Genomic DNA, 24,879 nt, shown 5'->3' on the forward strand with positions numbered 1-24,879 from the left:
AATTCCCTCCCTTCTTAACCTCTTTTTTTTTTATTCAGGGTGGGTGGTGAATTATTTTTGGGGAGAAGGCTTCCGTTTGTCTTACATCCTTCCCTCATTCACAGCAAAGTTGATGCGAAACCAGCGAAGCACAGTGAGCCCATCATAAGTATGCCACGAATTCAATCGCCGAGAATGAAAGATAGCAACTGTGTGGTCAATGGGATGTCTCCTTCCCTTCCTGTTCGTTCTTCCTTCCTTTGCTATTTAAATATTAAGCCTTTTGCAGAGCTTTCACAAACACTTTAATCTCGCAAAGAAACGCCCGCTGGCGAGGAAGTTAACCGCTTTTCTCGTCAACTTCCTCGACTAGTTTCAAATGAAATACCGCAGAGACGCTTCGACACTTCTCACATCAGGAAATTCATTGAGGCTGTCGGAGATGTAAGCCGAGGAGTTATCGGAAACGTCATCAAGGAATCTTGTTCCTCGGAGTCTGGTGGAGTGCTTAACTCCTGGTTATCGTTCATCGAGGATCCGTTGGACCAATCGCGTGCAGGTGGATTTTCGCGGCTGACCGCCCAGTGAGCAACGGTCCCTGTCCGCCCTCTCCTCGCCCTCCTCCTCCTCGCCCTCGTGACGTGGGCCCGGAGGTTTGCGTCTGCCAGCGACGTCGTCTGCGTTCCACGGGCCGTGTGTTCGTTGCCTTGTCCTCCCCGACACACACACGCGCGCGCCGTGCGTCGCGGGCGGTCTGATCAATGTCTCGCGCATCGATCTCTGCTAGGCCAGATTGGCGTCGCCATGGTGACGAAACTATCACGTGCTCTATACGGGCTGAGTGCACAGTGTGTTCGTACGCTTGTGCACTCGTTGTACGACTGTATCGGTTCGTGTGTGTTTGTGAGACAGAGAGAGGTTTACTGAGAGAAATGGAATAAAGACAAAAATAATGGAAAGAATGAAATAAAAAAAAAAAGGAAATATTTCCGAACCCTCGGGGTAGTTGACTGTAGAATAATACTCAGTTGCAAGTCAACCAGCAGGACTCATTAGCATCTTGTCAGCATTCGTAACGACATTATTCAAAACAGAAAGCACACAAAGTGGCCTCCATTCCAGCACAGTCACCCTCCCAACTCCCCCTGCCCCTCACCGACACACATCCCACCCCCAACACCATCTCTGTCCTATGATCCTGTCCCATATGCCAGCTGTTCTTCCATCCAACACAACATATGCAGCTGGGGGAGTGGGCTTCTTTGCTCAACCCTGCCAGCTCGATACCGGGCGACTAGAAGAAAGAGCGTGGTGACGATAACATCATCGCTCAAGTCGATCTGTCCGTTATTTCAGAAGACAATACAGGAGGAGGTGCGAGAACTGGCAGGGGTGGATAACTGCTGTCTGTGGCATGGCGTGACGTCTTCTGTGAAAATTCCAGCACCGAACTGTGACCTTAATGAAATTCCATCCAGCTGTATAATTTAGCCAGCATCGACCAATAGCCGGGCACGCCCGACCTGTGGAGGAAGACCGCGAGGCCATTGAGAGACTGGGCGGAGGACGGAGAGAGGGAGAGAACAAGCACGAGAGGTTGGCGAGTTGTCAGCCCCTGGCCGACTGTGAGGGCTGTCGGATGCTGGCAGCGGACTCACGAGCACACCACAGACCGCTACAACAGGTTGGCGGATTCAAAAGTTTGCAGGCAGCGGCAGGCTGGGCGAGTCGATGCGTGTCTCCAGGCAAGAAAAATGGTGAAGAAGCAGGGTGCCTCGTCTGCCACGCTCGTCCCTTTTGGCGTCGTCGTCGACGTGTGCGTTGGATTTCGCTGCGTGTGACGACGCTAGCGAGGCCGACGCCGAGGAGCACCGAAGGAGGCGAGCCTTCAGGCGGGAAGTTGTGTGTGCGTGGATGCGCGCGCGTGTGTGTGCGTGTGCACGTGTGGATATGTGTGTGTTGTTGTGAGCCGACGACTTCACCGCTATCGCCGTTTCCACCGCCACCCCTACCACCACCACCACTGACAATACTACAACACCACTACCACGCCAGCGACGGCAGCCGCCTTGTATCGCCATCATGGCAGCGCCAACGGTCCCGACTGTGGCTGCGCGGGGTTTGGCCTCCTCTACCCCAGTTCTCTTCAGCGCGGCCGGGTGGGTCCGCGCGTAAAAAGCTGTGTCCTACAATCATGTACCTCCGGACAACTGTTGCGACAACCATCATGATGAAGACGACCACGACGCTGACGATGAAGACCCGCGGCGGCTGGCAACGGTGTGACGTGTGGAAGTACCAGTAGTGGCAGCGCAGCAGCAGCAGCAGCAGGAGGAGTTCAGTGCATTGGTCATGGGGCGAAAGATTCAGTGTATTGGGCGTTACGCCATGGAGGGGCACACCCTGGGCAAGGGCAACTTTGCCCGGGTGGAGCTGGCCCATCATACAGTCACAGGGTGCAAGGTATGTCGCTTTCGATCAAAGTTTCCGCCACTCTTGAAAAAATAATTCCTTACATCTTTGTCTGTTAACCAGTCTCTCTCTCTCTTTCTCTTTATGTATGTATTTGTGTATGTGCGAGAGGGTGAGCATGTATGTCTGTGTGTGTGTGTGTGTCTACCACTTCATTTCCAGTCATTCCATCATATTCTACGCAGTAGCTTTCCAGTTTATTTTCAAGCATTTGTAGCCACCGGACCTTACCTCCACGGCTTCCCCTCAAACACAGACACACACATACACTCCATGACATCCACCCACCCTACACACATACACACTCACCCCCGAACACCCGCACACACCCACACGTGCCAGTTTATATTCACATACGTCCTATGTTGTAGCCATGATTCTGCCAAGATTTCTTACTATACTATATCTCACAGTGATACTATACGTCACAGCTATACTTATACTACGTCACAGCGACACTATACTAGTATAAGTGCGATACTTACTGATATTTGACATATGTCTGGCTTTGGAAGCACGTGTCTGTTCTGTGAGTTCCTAGGACTGACGTCAACATGTCGGTCAGTTTGCTTCCAGGAAGATAATCTGAGTTCTGTTACATAAGTCAAACTGTCTAGAAACAATAACAACATTCCACAAATTGTCTGTAACGAGTCTCTGAGTCTTGAGTCGCGTCGTCTGCTCCTACCTTAACAATCAGAAAAGAACCATTTCCTTCTCCTGTAGGAGTTGTGGTGCTGACCCTTCCCATTGAACCACTCACCACAGTCCAGTGTCTGCGGTTCTGTGGTTCTCCTCCTTCCTTGTCCTGACTGCATGTCTAGATTGTTATTGTCGTTGTCTCTGCCTCTGTCATCGTCTCCTTCATTCGTTCTCCTTCAAGCTTTATTCGTTCTTTCATAAACATATTCCGCCATGTATAAATATATTGACTTGTGGTCAAGTGGGCGTTCCATCGAGTTTGTGGCTGATGGAGAAGCCGCACAGAGCTGAGTGTAGGACGTGGACGTCCTGCCAGCAGGTAAAGCCGCCCTCGCTAAACTAAAACCACATATCAATGACCGATTGACATCTGTTGTCCGATACACACTAATGGTGTGCGATCTCGCAATCTGTCGTCGATCGAATTCAGAGTGCGTGCGTGCGTGTGTGTGTGTGTGCGCGCGCGTGCGTGTGTGTGTGTGTGTGTGTGAGGGAGTGTGGGGGAGTGTGGGAAAGTTGGTGTGTGGGGGAGTGCTGCCTACACTTGTGCAGCTCCGGACACTTTATATGTTCGTGAGTCTGCTAGTGTAAACTAGTGTAAGCGAGTATAGACTTGTGTGGAGCAGACTGGACAACACGCTGTCGGCGTCAGGCGGCCATGAAAAGTCTGAGAGAGCTTTCTTTTGTTTTTGTCGTTTATTGTCGGCAAACAACTGTCGGAGTTTCTCCCAATCTCCATCTCCTATAACTTCCCTCCCTCTCTCCCTTCCGTGATTTTCTGATCACTTGATATTAAACTTTCGCATGAAGACCAGAAAAATATCGTCTTATCACAAACCTGGGAAATATTACCTATCGCAGACCGGAAGTACCTGGTACACTCCAAGGCGTTACCTGCGGTGTCCACGAGTTACCGTTACCCACAAGGCTGAGGGTGGAGGAGTTTGTTGGTTCCTCCATGCCGTGCCTTGAGTAGTTGTCCTGCTAGACAGGCACAGGAAGACTTGATAACAAAACAAAAAGAATGATGACAGTAGTACGAATCTCTCGCACATGAAATATATACTCAACTGTTATAACAGCCATTGTGTACCCGCTTCTACTCCTACAAATATACATTGCTACTACATTATCAGCAGCACCTTATATATGATGCCATGTTATGGCGAGCAAGATAAGATTACTTATGCTCTAGTGGATGGGAGGCATATAAAATGTTGTTTACATTTAACACGGGCGATTTCTGTTGTTTTTAAATATATATATATATAACTTTGTGTGATAGATCGGTGGGATCGTAATAAAAATTCAGCGTTTTGTCTCGCTCTCTCTCTCTCTGGACATATCCGGCAATGTACACCCTGCTTTTTACCCCCAGAAATGAGGGAGGATGGCGGCGAGGAGTGTTGAGAGAGAAGAAAGTTGTGGTGGTTGTGGTTGTGGTTGTGGTGGTGGTGGTCGTCGTTGTGGTGGTGGTGGTGGTGTTGTTACACTTTGACTATTGATCAGCACTGAGCAGGTGTGACGGTGACGAGCCAAGCACATCCACTTCCGCTGGCTGCTTGGCTTTCCTCTCGGTCTGCGGGTGGCGCGCTCTTCATCTCAACAAACGCACAAACACACAACCTATCATTGTCTTAGTGCGAGTCTACTGAGTGACGTGTAACGGACTTGCCCAAGACCAAACATTGGTGTTGTCGACCTTTAAGGTTACATTGTGTTCTGTTTGGGATGGAAGGAATGGTTGCAGGGTGTGCTGTACTCATACTACATGTAACAGGCTTTAAGAAGTATGTATATTTTTCTTGAGATGAAAAGCTGTACTTGTGTGCCTTCACTATCGTAGTCTGAGCTTGCACAACGCCTCCCATCAATTGCCCCACAAAGGTGCTTGTCTGCACAGCTTGCCCATGGTTCCTCGTACACAGTACACACGGAACTCACAGTCTGCTGATTCCGGTAATCAAATAACTGACAAAATTACTTCTTGTGATCACGATAACATGACGTCATGTTTACTTCAAACGGATATTTGTGCGCCCTCGGACAAGATCGAAACACTTGCACTGCAGGTGGGCATAACTTTGTCATTCTGGAAACCGTTTTTGAGACGGTCCACTATGTCTAGTTATCGGTAGACTTTTAAAACAGATTTTAGATGAATTTCAAAATGTGTTCTCTATTCCCACACCCCATTAAAAACTATTTCACCATTGGTAACAGCCTGGCATGGACCTGTGGAGATCACGGTAGTGACAAGTACATTTAGTGATGTTACTACCAGGTGCAAGATGAGGTTTTGATGTCATGTCATTAGGGCCTCGTTATTTCTTCCTGTCTTTAGAGAATTGCTTGTTTGCATTTGTCATGTCTCTACCGTTTCCTGCCAGCTGGGTACTTTGCCTGGGTGTCCAGAAACAAAGATGGTGAGGTCTTCACATGAACTGTCGCTGGGTGGAGTTAGTAACTTGCAGGCTCACCTCTGTCTGACTAGAACATCCTGAAGACCTCTGAGAGAGAGAGAGAGACTGCATCGTGTGTATGCGGCCGGATATGGATAAAAAGAGAAGAACGGTATCTGTGAGGAACAAGAAACATTCTTGGAAAGCCTTGGCTTGGAGACTGTCAAACAGTATGGATGATGGATGGTGGTGCGATGCTGGGGTGGGAGGGGAAGTGAAAGAGGAGAGCTACTTAAAACTTGTCACTGTGGACACTTTCGACAAAATGTTTTCAAATTGAATAGCAACTGCACGTCCAGCATCTTGCTTCCATCTCTTCACTTAGGTGCAGGCGCGTGGCCTCCAGTATTTTTTTTTATTTATTTATTCTGCAGCCATTGCTAAGACAGGAGGATTGTCTGGGCTAGGTGGGTAATTTCGACCTCTGGCTCCACTCTCAGACAAAGGAGCCGCTGTAGTGCCACTCTCTCTCCCCCTCCTCCACACACACACACAGCTCCTCCTGATCTGCATGACCACGAGACGTGCAACCTTGATTTGGCGCCGTCGTCAGCAGCTGGACAACGTCTGGGGCTTCCCACGCGCGTGAAGTCCGAGGAGGCCCGGAAAGGGGGGCAGGAGGGAGTTGTGGAGAAGCTGACACACTTTCTCCATGCGACCCCCCTCATAAACAAACCCTTGCCGAGCCCCAGCCCGGAGGATCAATACCAAGTAGTTGATGGCGAGACCGCAGCCTGCAGTTCTGGGGTCGGTGTGGATGGTGGGACGTGTGGATGCACACGGTGGAGATGTGGAGATGTGGAGACTCATGTGGAGAACAAGTCTGTAGACGAGAGCAGCATTTCTATAGACAATCACGAGAAAGAATGGAGGAAAATGAAAGACGAAACGGGGAATGAAGAATGGAGAAGCAGAAAGCAATAAAGGAGAGATGGCTCGGAACTGATGGAGGTACATTTCTAATATTCTAGTTTATGAATGCTCACAGCTTTTGAGTGTTTACCTATTTCGTGACACTCAAGATCCTCGCAGGTCTGAAGTTCAATAGAAGAAAATAAAGGAAGAAAAATGAAAGAAAATAAAGGAAGAAAATAAAGGGAAAAAATGAAAGAAAAAAAAAAGAAAATAAAGGAAGAAAAAAAAAGAAAATAAAGGAAAAAAAATAAAGGAAAAAATGAAAGAAAAAAAAGAAAATAAAGGAAGAAAAAAAAAGAAAATAAAGGAAGAAAAATAAAAGAAAATAAAGGAAGAAAAATAAAAGAAAATAAAGGAAGAAAAATAAAAGAAAATAAAGGAAGAAAAATAAGACGAAATGAACCAAGCAAGCAAGCAAGACATGAAGTCAAAACCAAACAAACAACCACAAGCCAACATATTTTTAAAAATCTGTTTGCTGTCATCTACTCGCATCATCGACTGCTGGTGACGGCCGTTACACAACCTCTCTGACCGAGGGCTCCTTATGGGACCGTGAAACAGAGCGGAGCGAACGTGCCCAGCACGCACTGGTGGATGTTATCGCGGCGACAGAGCCTCGCAGCTTTAGGTTAGCGGTTGCTACGGCAGCTGACGACGAACGCGGCCACCAGGCCAGTCAACCGGAACGTGACGAAAGATTAATCAGAGACGGACAGCGGCGCGCGGCGTGCATGCTGATTGCGTTTTAACGTCGTCACGCCGGGTAGGTGGGGGGGGGGGGGAGGGGAGGGTGTCACGCTCCACTAGGTAAGCCACTGCTTTGTCACGTGACCAGACGCGTGCCAAAGTGGCGGTGACACCACACCAGCATGTGCTAAATGATTTACCCGCCGCTTCGGCAGCTTTGATTACACAGGTGAACGGGAGGGAGCGGGAGGTAGGGAAGAAATGGCAACAGCGCTGTCCCCCCTCCACCTCCATCGAAGCTCGGTTCCAATCGATGTGAGGTGAAGTCTGCGAGGCAGGCAACAAGGAGGTTCACTCCCCCCAAACGTGCTTCTGGTGAACGGAGTACGTGTCTTAATCCCGCAATTCCTACCGGTCGGCAGTTAATAGAGTTCAGAACATAACCTTACAGGAAATACTAACCCAAACAAATAAACAATGTAAAATAAAAACCTACTAAGCCAATAGACATCCAGTGTTTAGGAATCATACATAGACGGGACCTTCTTTCGGAAAAAAAACAGACAGAAAACTACAGAACACAAACCCACCCTCTCGTCGCCCCTTTCATCTTCCGTCCCATCCACAGAACACAGTCTCATCCACAGCACACAATCTCATTCTCTCTCTACACCTTTCATCCCTGTTTATTATGTTTATCATGTTTCCCTTGATCCACTTTCCCCATCCTTCGTGCTAAATGGCCACAGAAGCAATTTTACCCTGGTTCATCGATCATCGTCGATGTGACTGTCGTTCTTTACCGGTAAGAAATGCGCTCCAAACCTCGGTTTGAAGAGAGGTCGTGAACAAGGTTCATTCAGGCTATTTTCAATTCATCAGCAATAGATTTGGGCAAATTAAGAAAGGGATTAATTAAAAACCAACCGGTGATCTCCGGAGTGAGATTTAGGGATGGAAGGATCGTTCAGTTAAGACCACACCGCGGCCACAGGACATGGTACATCTTCTTGGACAGCCAAGACCTCAGCCTGGTGTCAGGTCAAGGAAAAAAATAAAATAAAACAAAAATAAAACAACAACAACAAAACAAGTGTTGTTTCCCCAAGACTGTCCATTACCGTGAATGCGGAATATAGTGACCTTTGACCCTGAAGTCGCACTCGCGTCATCTCATCAATACAAATTCTGGACATGCTTCTCATCACCGCTGACCAACCGACAATTCGCTTACTTTATGAGAAGGTTAAGGCTGGTGAGAGATTTCACTTGATCCACTGATCCACTGATCCACCGTTGGCTCGGCACGAACGCCAGGCATGCGAATGTGAGTGGATGAGTGGTTGCACTTGATTGACATGCGCGCCGTGCCGTGACATTATTTAAATCAGTGTCATGGCTGCTGCCGATCGTCTTGAAGGAGTGCAGTGCAAAGCAAATTCAGTATCCACCCACGTTTCTCTCAGTGTATTTATCGACGGGGTGGGGACGAGGCGGGGTGGTGCATCCCCGACAAGCAGAACCAACGCTCGGTTGGAGTTATTTCCAGACTCAGACAAGAGCATCTTAAACCTTATCTTCAAGCAGCAATAACGAGCACGGGTGTGTCCTCTAACGACGCCAGACGAGCATCACCGTAGATAATTTCGTCGTTCACTCTTTCTGGAGGGAGACTTAATCACCACTTACATGCGACTTATTGACTATATCCCCCACTCCCTCCGTCCACTCCCCTCGCACTCGGTGCTCTCGACAGGTTGATGTATGGGTCATTGAGACGTTTGTGCGCGCGCCACAAAGCCGCATTATGTTGTGGTATACAAAGCTTATCCTTCATTTTTATTTCTTCAAGGAGGTAAAGTGTTTGTAGTGATTTCCTCTTCCAGTCAGACGACACCGAACAGCAACAACTGCATCGTCGACTTTGTTTCCGTTCATCCCTTTCTTTTTTCTCCTCCCTTCTTTCCTTTCTTTCACTGGTTGTTCCTTCCCAAATTTTTCGTAAACTTAAAAAATATGTTTTTTCTTTTTTTCAACGTCACTTACTGTCACAAGCTTCCCACAAGCTTCACTCCTACCTGTTACTCGTCTGTGTACCTTCGAGTTTTGTTTGTTTTGCAGGTAGCGCGGCATGAGTCACAGCCTCTGTCGCCTCATTTAGCTGTAGTCACCTGTGTACACACCTGCTTTACTCAGTTCCTGTGCACTACACCTAGTGACACACAACACATCTTCAATCGAAACATGTTCAGGTGTTGTTTCTAATCAAGTAGTCGTTGTATCACACATGTGGAGTAGCTGTATGTCGAATCCTGTTCTTGCCACGAGAATTCTAAATTCATGAAGATCATCATCATCATCATCACCTTCATCAGAAATCTTTTAACTCTAGTTGACCGTAGATATCACCAGCTCTTGCAGCTTTCCTCCCTGCTGCTCTCTGAGATGTGCTGATTGACAGACCCTCCACACCTGGATGTTGATTGCCCTTTTTTTCTCTTTTTAATTTGGTTTTACTCATCTGTCTGGGAGGAAAAAGCACGAGAGGGGGAAAAAATGCAGAAGTTGGAAAGGAATGAAAAAGGAAAGACAGGACTAATCTTATCCGTCGCTGTAAGAGTTTGGTCACACGGACATCGTGTTGTTAAACTAAACACATGTCCACTGGGCGGCTGGGGCAGGTCACGTGATCCAACCATTCTGTCCCCTGGCTGGCGCCAAGTTAGTTTTCGTTTACAGAAATGTTGATCGACTTCTAGCTGTACATGGGACCGTTTTCTTTCACCCGGAATTGTCCTCTGTGAAATTAAATATTAAAAGCAATGTCTGTTTGACCCTAGGAAGCGATCTACGACACAACAACACCACACACCCGGACTTTGCTGGTGGCCGGGTACCTGTAGGTACTTCTCAATAGAACCTCATGGCGGACAACTATTCCCCCGTTTACACCAGTGGTTAAAATATTAAACCGAAGGAAAGGCGTGCAAAAGAAAGAAAGAAATAGAACGGAGGAACAGACAGACCTTATTCACGTCCGTTGTAAAGTTTGTTTTATTTAACGGTCCAGCATTGTCATGTTTACAGTGTTTACTGCTCATCCACAGAGTAAATGTGAGTTTTCGACTCTACATGTACAGGACTGAGCTCTAAAACAGTTAAATTCGGACTCAAGCACCTCTTTAGACAAGTGTCTCCAAAAGGTCAAAGTGCAAACATCTCACCAAATAAAAGACAGACAAAGAAAATATAAGTTCGCAGGAATGTAGCAGCCGGGGGAGAGAGAGAAGAATGATTATTGAGGTCCAGAGGCGCCGAACTTCTGGTCAAAGCAAAGCAGCAGCAGGGAAGTGGAAAAATCCATTCTGACATCGTTGTACCGCTACACGTCTACATTAAATTAAAATATAGCCAGCTCGGTAATTATCCTGACCTTCTGCGCGCGCTGGTGTAAGAAGCTTGCACGCTGGAAACGCCGTTTCTTGTCTGTTGTTGAATATTAATGAGTTCACAGCCGTTACCTTTTGTGCAAGAGGTTTGAAAGGGCGGGACGCTGCGTGGAGCAGAGATGACAATGAGTGCCCGTGTGGACTGGGAGGCAAGCCTGGCAGTCAATCGACTGGGAAGAGCGGAAGGGAGAGGAGGGAAAGAGAGAAAGAAAGAAAAAAAAAAGAGAGATGGAGGAATAGTGACGTCAGTGTGGACTGTAGATCGATGTTTCCTGGTTAGGGCCGTTGACTTAGTTCTTCATTTAAAATCAATCGGTTACTGAATCGGAGGAGGAGATAAGCGAGATCTTGTGTTGTTAGTTTTATTTGGGTTTAAATTGCAGTTACCTTGTAGCAGCAAATGTTTTATTACAACACTTGATTTTACCTTGTTCATTCTAATTCACACACTCACACTCTTGCTCACTCACATACTCACACAAGCGCACCCTCTCACTCATCTATGTTTCCTTGAGGTTTAAACAATGCCAATCAGTAATTAAATATTGAAAACTTTGTGGGGTTCCCTCTGATGAAGGCCAACAGGCATATCATCGGATTGTTGTGGATTGTTGTAAGGTTTCGCTCATTCCTGCAAAGGAAGCAGAAGTCTGGTGGAAGGACTAACCATACATTATGGTCGCATCCATTTCATCGAAGATTAGTGACAAAAAAAAGACCCACGAACAATGGCATAAAATAGCTTGGAGAGGCTTAAAGCCACAGTAAACCAATGAAATAAACTAGTAAAATAAAACAATGACATAAACCAATAAACAAGGAGAAAAGAAGAAAAGATAGAAAGGGGGAGTGTGTCACCTGTCGTACAAATGAGAATGAGCAGCAACACAGGTGTTCAGAGGGAAGAGGAGTGTTCAGATGGACAAACAGCAAGAGTTGTATTCACATGGGTGATCTCCACGATGAGTTTTGATAAATGATCAACAAGAGTTGTGTTCAGAAAAAAAAACAAAAAAACACACACACACACATTGAGTTCCGTTGCTAGTAAGCAAAGGGAGATCACTGTAGGTCTATATATTTCAGAAAATCTTCAAACAAGACTTTGAGAGATCAAGAAACATCGGCTGCTAAACAGTAGAAGCTGAGCATCACGGGAACTAATTGACTACTAATTGAATCGACTGCAGCCCAGTAACAAAGTAGATGTCGCTGGTGTTCAGTGCGCAATAGCTGTAAAGAAATGCGCTGTTTCAACAGGGAGAGTGCAGCTGCCGCCATCACAACCTGATTGGACAAAACGTTGAACTCGTGGCGACATCGGTCGGGAGGGTGGACGCGGAAACCAAGTGTTCAATGATTTCTGCCGACCCAGGAGATTGTCAGGGCCTCGCCTGCCATACCCTCCCTCTTGCCGATTGTGTAACGGCTCACAGATCGTTGAACCCGATCTCGTAAAATACGGAATTTAATTAAAAGTATTAAATGACTCCTCCAGGTCAGGGGAGATAAAAAGGCAGGTTGCTGTCTTATTCCTTGTGATTATAGTATTTATAGCTCTTGTGTTATCGCTGCTTCTGATTTTGATAATTAGCAGCGAGAGGGCCGGGTCGATTGTTGTGACAAACTGACATGTCCATTTAGGGACGACAACCGTGTTCTGTAAAGGGAAGCAACTCGCCGGACTAGGAACAAAGACATGATGGCGGGACAAATTGAGGGTCGTTAGAGCTTCGGGGATGAATGCACGGAATGTAAATACGAGCATCTCTTTAGACCAGAAGCGCGTCTTTCAAAACATCGCCGCCATTTATTTATTTGTGTATTTGTCTTTCCTGCCATTGCTGATTCTCTGCCGGTGCGTGCTGGACACGGACACAACTTTCAAAAATATCTTAAAACTCTAATAAATACAGATGGTACTGTCCTGATATATCTAGCAGCAAGATTTTTTTTTTATTTGATGCTCTTGAATTTCTACATTTAAGAACATTTTGAGTTAATAGTGAAGGCTAATATGAATAACTGGTTTGTCGCTTGAAAGCTTGTGGTGAATGCATTAAATCTCGTGTTGTTAAGAACAAGTTACAATATTTGAATTATCAGCCTTGTTTCCTGTGAAATCCTCCTCGTCATGTCTCGCTGGACTCTCCACAACCAGGCTGCACTTGACTCGCCATCTCCCCCACACTCATCCACCTCCTCACCCCCCAGCATCCGCGTGATGAATGGCTGCGCCATGGACTGCGCAGTCTCCAACGGCTCTTTGTTTTGCACGAGGCGGCTAAGCCGCGCCTTACTCTTCCTGCATATAGCAAGGAGGAATTATTACAGTGGTATTGAATTGCACACATAATGCAGATGTGGGAAAGTGTTTAAGCCATCTTTAACGGCCGCAGACCGGAACTAGATAGGAGAAGAATGCTACAAGGAGAATTGTTAAAGGGCAACGCAAGCCACGATACAAAGACAAGCTGAAGAAAGATACTGAGGTTCTCAATCAGCTTCGCTCAATATTTTGGGTTGCAAAACAACAGTTTACTTACAGTCTTGTCTCAAACATCTCTAGGGCGGTGCAGACCGCCATGTTTGGTTGTGTAATGATGTCTTTGGCATCCTTCCCAAGCAACGGTTGACTTTCAGTCCTACGAGGTAGCGCTGGTGTACTCGACCTGGAGACTGTGCCATAGAGTTTCCTACTGGAGTAGGAGGTCGAGCTGACCACAGACAAACTTAGTCTCTCTCCCCAACACACACACACTCACACACATGATGTTCTAGAGCAGGGGTGGGCAATTAATTTTCCCAAGGGGCCGGATGAGAAACTGGGATGGTTCTAGAGGGCCGGACTAATATAGTTAACTCAGTTTTACCCAATACTGTATATTTAGTATATTTACTGGTGGGCGGCCAGCGGGCGGGCCGGTCAGAGACAGGAGGCGGGCCGGATCCGGCCCGCGGGCCGGCGTTTGCCCAGGTCTGTTCTAGAGGTTGACACAGAACCAGAGGTGGTGTGAAGGGTCCTTTAGCACTGACCGACCGTGTGGCCGATGTGATTATATGTGTGGCCATGTGTGGTCGGCTGTTGTGGCGGCTGTGTGTCTGCCTGTGTGGCGGGCTGTATGGTCGGCTGTGTCTGGCTGTATGGCCTTTTGTATGGTCGGCAGTGTGTCTGTGTGTCTGGCTGTATGGTTGGCTGTGTGTCTGTGTGGCGGGCTGTATGGTCGGCTGTGTGTCTGTGTGGCGGGCTGTATGGTCGGCTGTGTGGCCGGTGGTCAAGATGTCGGGTGTTAGCGCCTGCACGTGCTGCTTCACATCGATTTTGTGCGCGAAGGACAGGGGGAGCTAACTGGGCTCAGATGATCGCCTGACGACAACCAGCACGTTGATGTGAAGTGTAAGGAGGGATACGGAGGAGACAGGGAGGAGCTGGTGGCTGTGTGTGTGTGTGTTCCTGTGGGGGAGGGAGCGTAGACGGTCGGTCGATAGGTTTGGTCAGGAAGAAGGTCAAAGAAGAAAACGACATGCTTAGTTACTGAATGCTGGGCAAAGCGAGGCAATTAGTGGAGTGAAAGATGGAGGAGTGCGAGATGGGAGGCATACAAGACAGAGAGAAAAACGTAGACAAAGACGGAGAGAGTAAGAGAAGATTTATGAAAGGACAGATTGAACAGACTGACAAGACAAGAAAAAAAAAAGGAGATGAATTTAGTTGACGACTGGACGGCCGGATGACCGGGGGGAAAAACAGCGGTGTAGAAACAACCTCACGCTGCTCACAGACGATGCCGATGGAAGTTCTTACAATATTTAGTGTGACATTAGTGTGACGTTAGTGTGACATTAATATAAGAGAGGAGTATACTGTCACGGGGCTCGAATCACATTCACACGGGCTGGACTGGGTATGCAGCTGGAGACCATGTACCAAGAGGCAAAGACAAGACTTGTCTGAAAGTCTTGCCAGCATCTCACCGGTTGTCACGTGCCAGCGTCTGTCCAGCAGTTGTTTATAGTTTACATAGTTTATAGTTATTGTGTCTAACAGCTGTTTGTTGCTCGTTTGCTGTCAGGCTCGTGTTTCTATCATCAGAATTTCGGAATCTCTCTTGTTTGCTGTGAGACTCGAGTGTTTCTCATGGCTGTTGTCGAGGACACAAACACGACGTGCATGCTTATCGTCCATGATATCATCCATGGTAGCATCAATGATGTTTCTCATCATACTTGCAGCTGTCTCACGGCGCAGTGGCTAACAACCATGTCTTTGGTTGACAAGTGTGTTTCGTCTTTACACATCACCCTTTCTACAGCCTACACACGTCACCACACTCACCCTACATACGTCATCACACTCAGCCTATACACGTCATCACTCAGCCTACACACGTCATCACTCAGCCTACACACTTCATCAAGGCGTTCACATTTGAAGCAAGCTTACTTGAAATCACTCATCCAGAATTTTTGTGAAAGCGGATTGTGATGTCGATGACTACAATATTTTTAGCGAATTATAGAAAATGGCGTGTTCCTGAAATACAGCTTCGTTCACTCAACTACTTGGCGAAGGAGGGACGCTAATTGTTTCAGGAGCGAGGACCTACATTACAGACGTGGTCACGTCCACGTGACGTTGTAGAATCACATTATATTAGTTTCACGCTGTAGCAGCTGATCGATGTGGCAGCACGCCATAAAGCTGAGTGCGGACGAGGGTTACAGCTCGTGCAACGCATGCTCCAAGTGTGCTCGGTGATGTCGGACAGCACCTTAGTGACGTGTCACTGCGACAGCACTTTAGTGACGTGTCATTGTGTCATCGCCTTAGTGACGTGTCATTGTGTCGGACAGCACCGTAGCAACCTGTCACGTCTTGCTGGAGTTACGGTCATGAAGTACGGTTTTGCAATAAAAACATTTTTGCTGTTATCGTCAGGCAGGTAGACGAACTCGCTCACCTTTCAGCGACAGCACAGAACGTCACCGTAGCGCTGAAGATCGACTCTGGCAACAGAGAAAAGACGATAAGTTTATGTTTTCAGTCGGAGCAGTCTGACGACGTGGGCCACAGCAGCAGCAACATTAGTGACGTAGCTCACGACCACACGGGGTGGAAGGATGAGTGCAGTAGTAACTCGAATCACCGTTGAATCTCCGTTTCCAACATTAAAGGCTTGTTACTGTTAGGGAACTGGGGAATAAAACTGGGTAAACGAACATCTGACATTGGTTTCGATCATTTCGTCTCTCTCTCTGAATTCTTCTGATGATAATTGTTTTCGCCTCGTGATCTGTCAGTTCACATGCACTTACCAAGTACCTAGCGGGGACCTTTCATCCAACCGTCAATAAAAGAAAAATTGTGTCAAGACTAAGAGGGTGAACTAAAATAGTGCCTCCACTGTACTTTCAGCTGACCAGAAAATAAAACAGCTCCCTTTTCCCTGCAGGAAGAAATTCTCACTCCTTTTTTCTTCCTTACTTTTGTTGAAGACCCGATACAGGATGAACACTTGACATGGCGCATCCTGTTCTGTCGTCGTGGTCCTAGATATCGCTCGACCTGGAGCAGTTGGTACTTTCACATCCTCACTCACTCATTCACTGTCATCGCATTATTGGCTGTACCCGACAGGCCCCTACACAAACAGGCAAGCGGATAGACAAACAGTCAAACGCAGGAATAAGCAGAGATGTGAACAGCAAGTATAGAGTGCGACTGAGAGAAATCACCTAAGACTGGTGGCAGCAGCAGGTGATGGTGGACAGGGAGGGAAGCCGCCCACCTTGAGCTACTGTGGCTGCTTAGACCCGGAGGGAAGGTACCCTGCCCTATCTGTTAGTGTAAAGACATTAATCTGTTATTGCAGGGTGTCTGTCCGATTAGATAAGATATTGTGACAAATATGTTAGAGGAGGACATCCTGTCACGGGTAAGGGTCATGTCCGTTAACGCAGGACACCGTGTGGGATCCATTAAAGCAAGATCCTGTCTACTTGAAAAGAATCCCACTCTGATAATTTCGACATGAGAATTTTGTGCGTTTTATTTATTTATATTTTGTAAGAATTAATTTTGTTTATCTGTATGCAGCAGTCGACATGTCATGAAACCCAGAACATTACTTTTCGTCGCACAAAGCAAGAGCACAATTCACCTTCACACCTGAAGCTGGTTATTCAGTCACAAAACAGATGCTGTCAGGAGTCATGGAGACACAAGAAAGCTTAGCAACATCCCTGAAGTCACGTGGGCCACACGGACTTATTCATCAGAGCAGGGCCAGGCGCAAACTCTAATTTACTCGTGGCTGGGGTGAGACCAGGGGCTGCAACTCTCGTTCCCTGACCTCCGGGACGTGGCGCTGGCAAAGGCCACTGGATCAGTGTCAGGGAACAGGGAGGAACAACCATGACTGCTAGTGTCGTCTGGGACTTTGGTCCTGAGGAGTGAACAGCCGCACATGTGATGGGACTCGGCAGGCGTGCAGCCAGCCGGCCAGCCAACAGGCACACGGGGCATAGATACGTCAGTGTGTGTGTCAGCGCGTACGTTTACATGTACAACTGGCACTGAATACTCACAGAGTTAGAATTAGCTCACACATGTAGGAATATTCACAGAGCGGAAAGATTTGATAGAAAGCACGCCTGGACGTATACAGACAAAATATACAGGGCAGTTTGATTACAAAAGAATACACTTGACAATTTTAGTGCTAAATATAGACATGACGACATACAGGTATACACTGGCAGGATTCCGAGAGAAGATAATCTCCACCGCTTACAGGTAAAAACCTTGCTTACCAGCTCACAGGAGAATCACAAGTAAATCTAACGGTTCACAGGCTCACGGAGGGTATAAAAAGAATCAGTTAATTATATTAAATATAGATAAGTAGTTCAAAGGATTATTTGGAGCGGGCGAGCGAGAGAGGAATATCAAGAGCTGAGTAACCTTTAAGCCAAGAGAATCTGAAACAGACCCGTTACATCCATTTCGCTACATGATTGACCACACCTCATCTGATGATCTGAATAAGCTTGAACCCAATGTTTCACTCCTAAAGAAAGTCTATTAAGTGTTGTTATCACATTTCGTCAGACATGACTTCTCTCGCAGAATTGAATTACCGCGAAAGCACTCGGCAGTTGAAAGGTCAGAATCTGCGTCGTCTGCTCATTGAGAATCTTCAATGTACTAAAGTTCGTTTTAGAAATAGTTTATACGATTAGTTTAACAGCTTCATGGCTATTACAAAAAAAAAAAACACAAAAAAAAACACAAAAAAAACCAAACAAACAAAAAAAAACAACCAACAACAACAAAACAAGTTCTGTTTTGTTATTTAAACTGATACTGACTCTGTTTTGGAGGAAAGTAAAAATCGTCGGATGGAATGTTATTGGGGTTCTCGCAGATAACAGCGATGGTGGGCGGCCTGAGTGACGCACGTGTAGCCCTGTAGTCCAGAGACATCTCGCTTCGCACGTGCATCACGGGTACAAACGCCATCTTGCATAACAGGCGCGAGGCGCTATACGTTACAGCGGAGATATATTATATCAATATCTATCTCAAACTGTTAAAAAACTCGCGAGCCGCTGGGTATCGCCTTTAAGCATTTTGTCTGAACAATGCGTTGTTGAGATCGACCCGCGGATCGATGGCGTGTCGGGAAGGTAGGCCGGTATGGCTGGCGCATGCGCGGCGCCCTTTGACCAGGTCCTCTCCGTGAGCAGCCATGCAGCCAGCAGCGCCCTCTGGCGGATTTCTCTGCCATACACTCCACCATGTCGTTTCGTTGGTCGACGAGAGCAGCGGCTCATGGTGTAGATCAATCGATGAACAGTTAGAGAAAGCGAGACTGAGGAAGGGATGGGATAAGCGAGAGGGGTGGGGTGAGATGGGTGGATGGGAGGGATGAAAGATGTGGGAGGGAGGGAAGGTGAATGAGTGGTGAAGGTCGGCATCGGCGCCAACGCTGAAGAAAGAGGGCAGTCACGTGACCAGATATACATCATGGCATGGATCTTGAGGAAGGGGGGAATGGAGAGAAGGGATGATGATGGAGGGCTTGATTTTATTGTTTCTTCTTCAGGCAACCGAGAACAGACAGGACGAGAAGACGAAAGAAAGAACGCAGATTAGTTACATGTTGTGACGCACGCATGCGCAGATTAACGATTGTGTGTGAGTGTGTGTGTGTTAAGTTTGCAAGATGATATCCACCGAGTCCGGTTACCTCATCAGTAATTTGAAGCTAGTGGCTCACTGGTGCGAGTCACAACTCGACTTAATTATCAGTATTTTATTGTGCAGTGCTCCGATAATTTTGGATCCAGTATGTCGATGTGTAGAGCTGTAGAGATACTTGACCACAAATTTAATTTCTTATGCTTTAATGATGATGAATTATCATTTTATTTTTAGTGTTCTACCCATTATTACACATTGCAGGTATTATCGTGATGCTTTTCTGTTCGATAATCATCGGAGGTTTGACCGAGGTTTAGCGTAACAAGAAGCGGTGAACATTGCCCACCTCTCCTCCTATCTCCCTCTTTCTTTCTCACATACTTAAATTCCTACTCACACCCATACTTATACAGACACAGGCGTGCAGTATGTACATAAAATGTTCTGACATATTTGTGGTGTCATAATCTATAACATGGTATATCATAAAGTTCTGGGAATGTCTGTAAGTTTTACTTTCTCTCGGGTTAAGTGAGCTGAAAATCAGGCCAGACCGGAACGCGAGATAATCCCTGGGATGATGTATTGAGTAGACCAGTTTCATTGGTGGTCCTGTTTATGTTTATCAGTAATCATGTATGTACGTACAAATGGTGTTTACCTGTTAACCCGTACGCTGCGTATGCCAGCTGCTGACCATCAGTAAACTGGATTATGTCCCCCATGGAGTATCTGTCGCTCATGTAAACTGGAGTATCTGTCTCTCATGGAGAGTTGGGGAAGGTGAAACAGCGAGGAAGAGGAGACTGGTCCCACCCTGACACAGGGCTGACCCCGAGATAACACTTCACGGGATTACCTTTACACGTGTGTTTACCAGCAGCTCTGTATGTGTTTACAAGCGGTTCTGTAATGTTTATCTGATCAGAAATGTTGCTAGCTGTTTTGGGACAGCCTTTGGTTTTCCTCACTACCTCCGCTACATCTGTTGTTTATTTAAAGCAGATTGTTTACAGATTGCAGATTGCGCTACACTTTCTTGCTCAGGGCAGGTTGTTTACAAATTACAGCTGATACTTATTGTATCTGTCAGCGTGTAAACGTGTGGTTCTGATAGCGTGTAGCTGATTATTTGCGGTCATTGTTTATACATGATATTTTGTACAGGTAGTCAGACACACAAACATATGGACAAACAAAGGTTGAAGAACCTAGTCTCCGCTACCCACTCCCAGCCAATCAGAACGCTGTTAATTCCGCTCCCAGCCAATCAGAGTGTTGTTAATTTTTGCTGCCAGCCAATCAGCGCTGTTAGTTACGGGGTGAGTGTTGCTGTTCTTAGCGCCGGGCTGCAGCGCCGATCAATGTAAGCATCGTGCGCACATTATCTATTGAAAAAAAAAATCAGATAAAAGTCCGCTGGCACGATGCCAGACTTTTTAGCCTTTGAACAAAAACGTTCTGGAAGCCCTGCTGGGGAGCGGACAGTCCCACAAGCTGGCCTTATATTCAGCCTTCATTCCTTGCACGTGGGACCCCCGTGACCGAGAGCAAGATGGTGCGGAACGCATCAACAGGCGTCAGACCTGACGATGAGAACATTTCAGGATGGGAGCCAGGCAATAAAGCTGACAATTTCATTTAAATGGGTGTGAAGGTGTTGATACAAAAAGTCTCTTTTAGCCATTATATTCCGCGATTTTGTACCTCCGTTGTCCTTTCCCCACTAAATCATCTGAGGCTACTTTTAAGTTGAGCCTGAGGTGACATGGAGGGTTTCTTTCACACTTTATTGGTCAGTCCACACTATGTTTTATTTTTATTATTTTTAACAATTGCAAGCTCAGAGTTTCAAACCCTTGAAATGTGCGGGCAAAGTCCAGAAGAAGAAGAAAACAGTAAGGACAGAGGCTCTTGGGAAGCCAAGACGGAAGACGATGCTGCATGTGGGTAACACGTGACTGTTGAGATCGGTCTCTGTGTACTTCACCATCCATTGCCAGCCCCGGACCTGCCAGTTCCTTCCCCTGAGCTCAACAAACTGCGCATCCATTCCTCATCTCCATCGGCAGCCTGCTAAAACACTCCGAGCCTGTTACAGCCTATTTTTTTCAACGCCCTCGATTCATATGTTGGCTTTTAATTCGTGCAGTGGCAGCGGTTGCTGGTGGTGTGTGAACGGTCGCTGGCATGTGGTCGCCGATGGTCTTTGTCATTTGCTCACCACGGCGGCGATATTTGGACGCCATTTGCAATTCATTTGGTCGTTTGGTTGACAGTGCTGCGAGAACGGACGGGGGAGTCGCGGCGGTGGTGGTGGTGGTGAGTGCGTGGTGCGAGATAAGTTGCGTGGCAGGAGAGGAGTGGTCAGTGATCCCCTAGTCCAGGCGGCACCTAATAACCGTTCTAGAAATGTCATTATCTAACGTCATTATCTGACGGCGAAAGATAATAGCGCGCAAATGCATCATCTCCATTGCTCCCCCTTTCTCCCCCGTCCGTTCCCACCTCCTCCTCCTCCTCCTCACCCTTTGACTTGGGACAGTTGGTGGCGCAGTGGTTCAAGCGCCTATCACTACGACAGTTAAAATCGGTTGTTGTGGGTTCGGATCTCAGTTCCGATGATATTCTTCTTTGTGGGTGTGACTCTTCTTACATGGCTGACCGTAGGTGGTTTTTCCCGTTTCCTCCACCCAGTGTGTCCGTGTGTGTGTGTGTGGAGGGGGTTTAGTTGATAGTAAGGTGTGCTTGATGTTTGCACCTGTGGATGCTAATATGAAACTTTTTGAACCCGCCGTGAATAGTGGGATAAAGCCCTAAACAAATAAACAAATTTATTAATTAGCTATTTTTGTATTACTCCGTCAGTCATTTATCCGTGCGTTCGCTTACCTGCCCTCTTGAACTTGCTGCCTCGATAATTTTTGTTTTTATTTTTCGCTTGCCTTCCTACATATTCATCTGCCCTTTCTTCTATTTGCCGCTGCCATCTGCGCTGCTCTTCGGCTTTCAATCAACACATGAACACGAATTTGCTCATATTTTTTGATAATTTCGCCGGGCTTTACGGCTGGCTTGGTCCTCCTGGCTATTAGGTCTGCAGCAGGTTGCAGCTAGTGTCGCGGCTTAGCGCTTGGCGTGCCATCAAGCAGGGGAGGGAATTAGCATGCAATACTTGTCTGCCCCTTCTCCCGATGACCAGTAAACATTACAGTCAGGGCCAGATAATGACAGCAGCAGCAGGCGCTTCTTTGAGATGATGCACGACATTATGACAGTGTCACAATTCGCACGTCCTAGGGGAGGTAACTCTGTTGCCTTGCGCTAGAGGGAGACTATCAGGGAGCGGCAGTTTTACGTGGAGCGGCGAGTGGCGCCATCTATTTCGCACCATTGTTATTATCACCCAGAGAAAAGAGAGGCTGGAAATGCTCTAGGGAAAATGGTCTTGCGCGTAAATATTGCACCCGGTTAGTCCACACGCACTAGGCTGACTGCCAGTTCCCTCCCTTGTCCTTGTCAGGAAACGAGTTGTTCCAGCTTGGACTCTTTGTTCTTTAGTGTGAGTCCTCATTCTGATTACAAAACGACCTCTAAAATTCATTTACTGCTTTTAGTCTAGTTTTTTATTATTATTATTCCCCTAGTCAGTACTTTCCAGAGTAGATGGAAGTGAATTATTTCCCCTACTCGGTGGCAGAAGGGATCCTTGGTTTGATGACAGTGCAACTGTCTGCGCTATGGCCATGTTGTCTGTGTTCCCCTCTTGTGTAACGTCTGCTAATGTACATGAAAGAAGTGGACCTTACTGTCCGGAAATGATGTCTGGAGCAGTTGCTTCTGGTCTGTTGGTGAGTTGCTTCAGACAAAGTGCCAGTCCTCAGCTCCTGTAGCTCGATAGGTAGCATCTCTATGGTCATCAGGTGCTGATAATAGGTGGACGAGAGAAAGTGCAAGTTTTATGGTCTGTATAGAGACTGGGTAGGCAGGCAGCACTTTACTGCTTTTGGTCACAGACGAATAATTTCATTATCTATCATGTAGTAGTAAAATGGAGCATTAGTGTTTGTATTTGCGTATCAAATGTACATGTTTATTATGTACTTTGTACTGATGTACATTTTATTGTTGAAAAAACGTGGAAACAAATAGCCCAGAGAAAAGAGAGTGGGGAGGAAGAGAGAAAGAGAGAAAGAAAGAGAAAGGAAGTCTTTTCATGAAGGTTTCCGTTTCTTCAAGACTGTTTTCATCTTGCCATCTTTATCATCGTGATCCGTTGGAAGTCAGCTCACTTCTCGGTGATTTCTTGTACAGCACGCAATTCACTGGCATCAAGAAGAGTAACATGAGGAAAAAAAATCAGATTCCACTTTCTGTCTTCATTTCTAACAATCACTGATTGCTAATTAGTTTTAATCACTGCTGGAGAGACCTGAATCAGCCACGAAACCATCCTGCCGCTAGTAATTAAACCAGCTTGAGGACTGAGCAGATTGACACCTATCTCCTCAGTTGAGGTCAAAGAACTAGCATGTCGTAAAAATACGTTGCTGTATTTTGAGGATGTTTGTTTGTTTTCTTTTCTTCTTTGTTTTGCTCCTTTTATGTTTTGCACTTTTTGGAAATGCACAAGAACACAAAGATTCCACAAAGCACTGGAGGTGGGAGATGATGTCCACGGTGTACTCTGCCAGCACCAAAGCTTACAAACACGCATCACTAGAGAGTTGTCATGGCAACTAGCCCAAGCTGCTTACGTCACTGTCCAGAATTGTAACCCCATGGGGTTACAACCAGGTGAGAAAGATCGCTGTCAGAAGTTGCACTTTCTAGATTGTAATAGGTTCTTTGTTTCACATTTTAATGAATTTTATCCTCTCATCAACTAAGCCGAGTCATCAGAAGATAATTTTGCACTCGGCCGAGCGTGCAAATCGCGTCCTGCGTGTGGCTCCGTCTACTTTGAGTTGTCTCCCCACCTGCTTTGTTTTGGGGACAAAACCCAACTGTGTATACATGGCCTTATTTGGCCAGGATAATTTGTTATCTATTAGGTTAGGCTTGGAGCAATTTGTTGTAAATGATTGGACTAGGTTTGGCGTACTTAACTGTAAAAGGAAACGAACCACTCAAGTTTATTTATTTATTTTGGTCTCAGTACCTGTCTTCTACCGTCTGTGTTTCTAGATCTGTCTGTTTATTTGCTCAGGAATTCATCTTTCTGAAAAATGGTCACCTCTCTATTCATAGTCCTCATACTCTACTTATATGTGCCTCCCTCCACACATTTTATTTTCCACGCCCCACACGGAGGCTGTGTAGTGTTCCTACCTTTCCCACGAGACCTGTACCGAGTGTCCAAAGCTCGTCAGCACGAAGTTGTGGTCGTCGCTCAGTGAAAAAGTGAGAGGGGGAGGGACTGGGGCTCAGCCAATGCTACAATCGATGCAGGTGCAGGTAAATGAGAGATGTGATTGTGAAGCTTCGTTGCGCAGCGACTAGTACTTCTCATCGACTTGTGCTAACGGGACATCACTCTGATGATGGGAGAGGAGGTTAGAGGTCCAGCCATGTGTGGTCTGCATAGATGTTCACTGGTGCGAAATAAATATGTCTTTTATCTTCGTCTGTTCGTGTGGTGGTGGTGATGGTGGTGATGGTGGGGAAATTCGTTTGTTTGTTTTCTGTTCTCACTCTCTTCCATCTAAGTTTTTTTCTTCTTTATTTTCACCTCCTCTCTACAACTTACAAGTTTTTTTGTGTTGTTTTTTTTTCATTAAATGATTTCATTAATTGTTTAAAGAAAGTGGAACACGGATCAAACGCTACCTCATAAAATTGTTTATTTTACTTTTTTTTATTTCGCCTTTATTTACCTTTAAAAACATGTTTTAATAGCAGTTACTATTTATTACATGTTTGTAAAAGTCTGTTCCGGAACCTATTGTTCGGAATCCATTGACTTTCGGCTTCCAGCGATTTCTTTGGAAATGTTGTGTACGCT

The 24,879-nt window shown here is 46.4% G+C and overlaps 1 protein-coding gene across 6 annotated transcripts in view; it reads left to right on the plus strand.

Moving 5' to 3' along the window:
- The first annotated feature begins 1,220 nt into the window (after nucleotides 1-1,220).
- The window catches only part of LOC112573563, a 115,566-nt gene continuing 91,907 nt past the window's right edge, over nucleotides 1,221-24,879 (plus strand). For all 6 annotated transcript variants that reach the window (XM_025254045.1, XM_025254044.1, XM_025254049.1 and 3 more), the window contains exon 1: nucleotides 1,221-2,442. In XM_025254045.1, coding sequence (XP_025109830.1) covers nucleotides 2,332-2,442 — 111 coding nt within the window. In that variant the 5' untranslated portion in view covers nucleotides 1,221-2,331. The remainder of the gene's footprint in view (nucleotides 2,443-24,879) is intronic.

This window comes from Pomacea canaliculata, linkage group LG10, assembly GCF_003073045.1.
Source record: "Pomacea canaliculata isolate SZHN2017 linkage group LG10, ASM307304v1, whole genome shotgun sequence".
Classification (NCBI taxonomy): domain Eukaryota; kingdom Metazoa; phylum Mollusca; class Gastropoda; order Architaenioglossa; family Ampullariidae; genus Pomacea; species Pomacea canaliculata.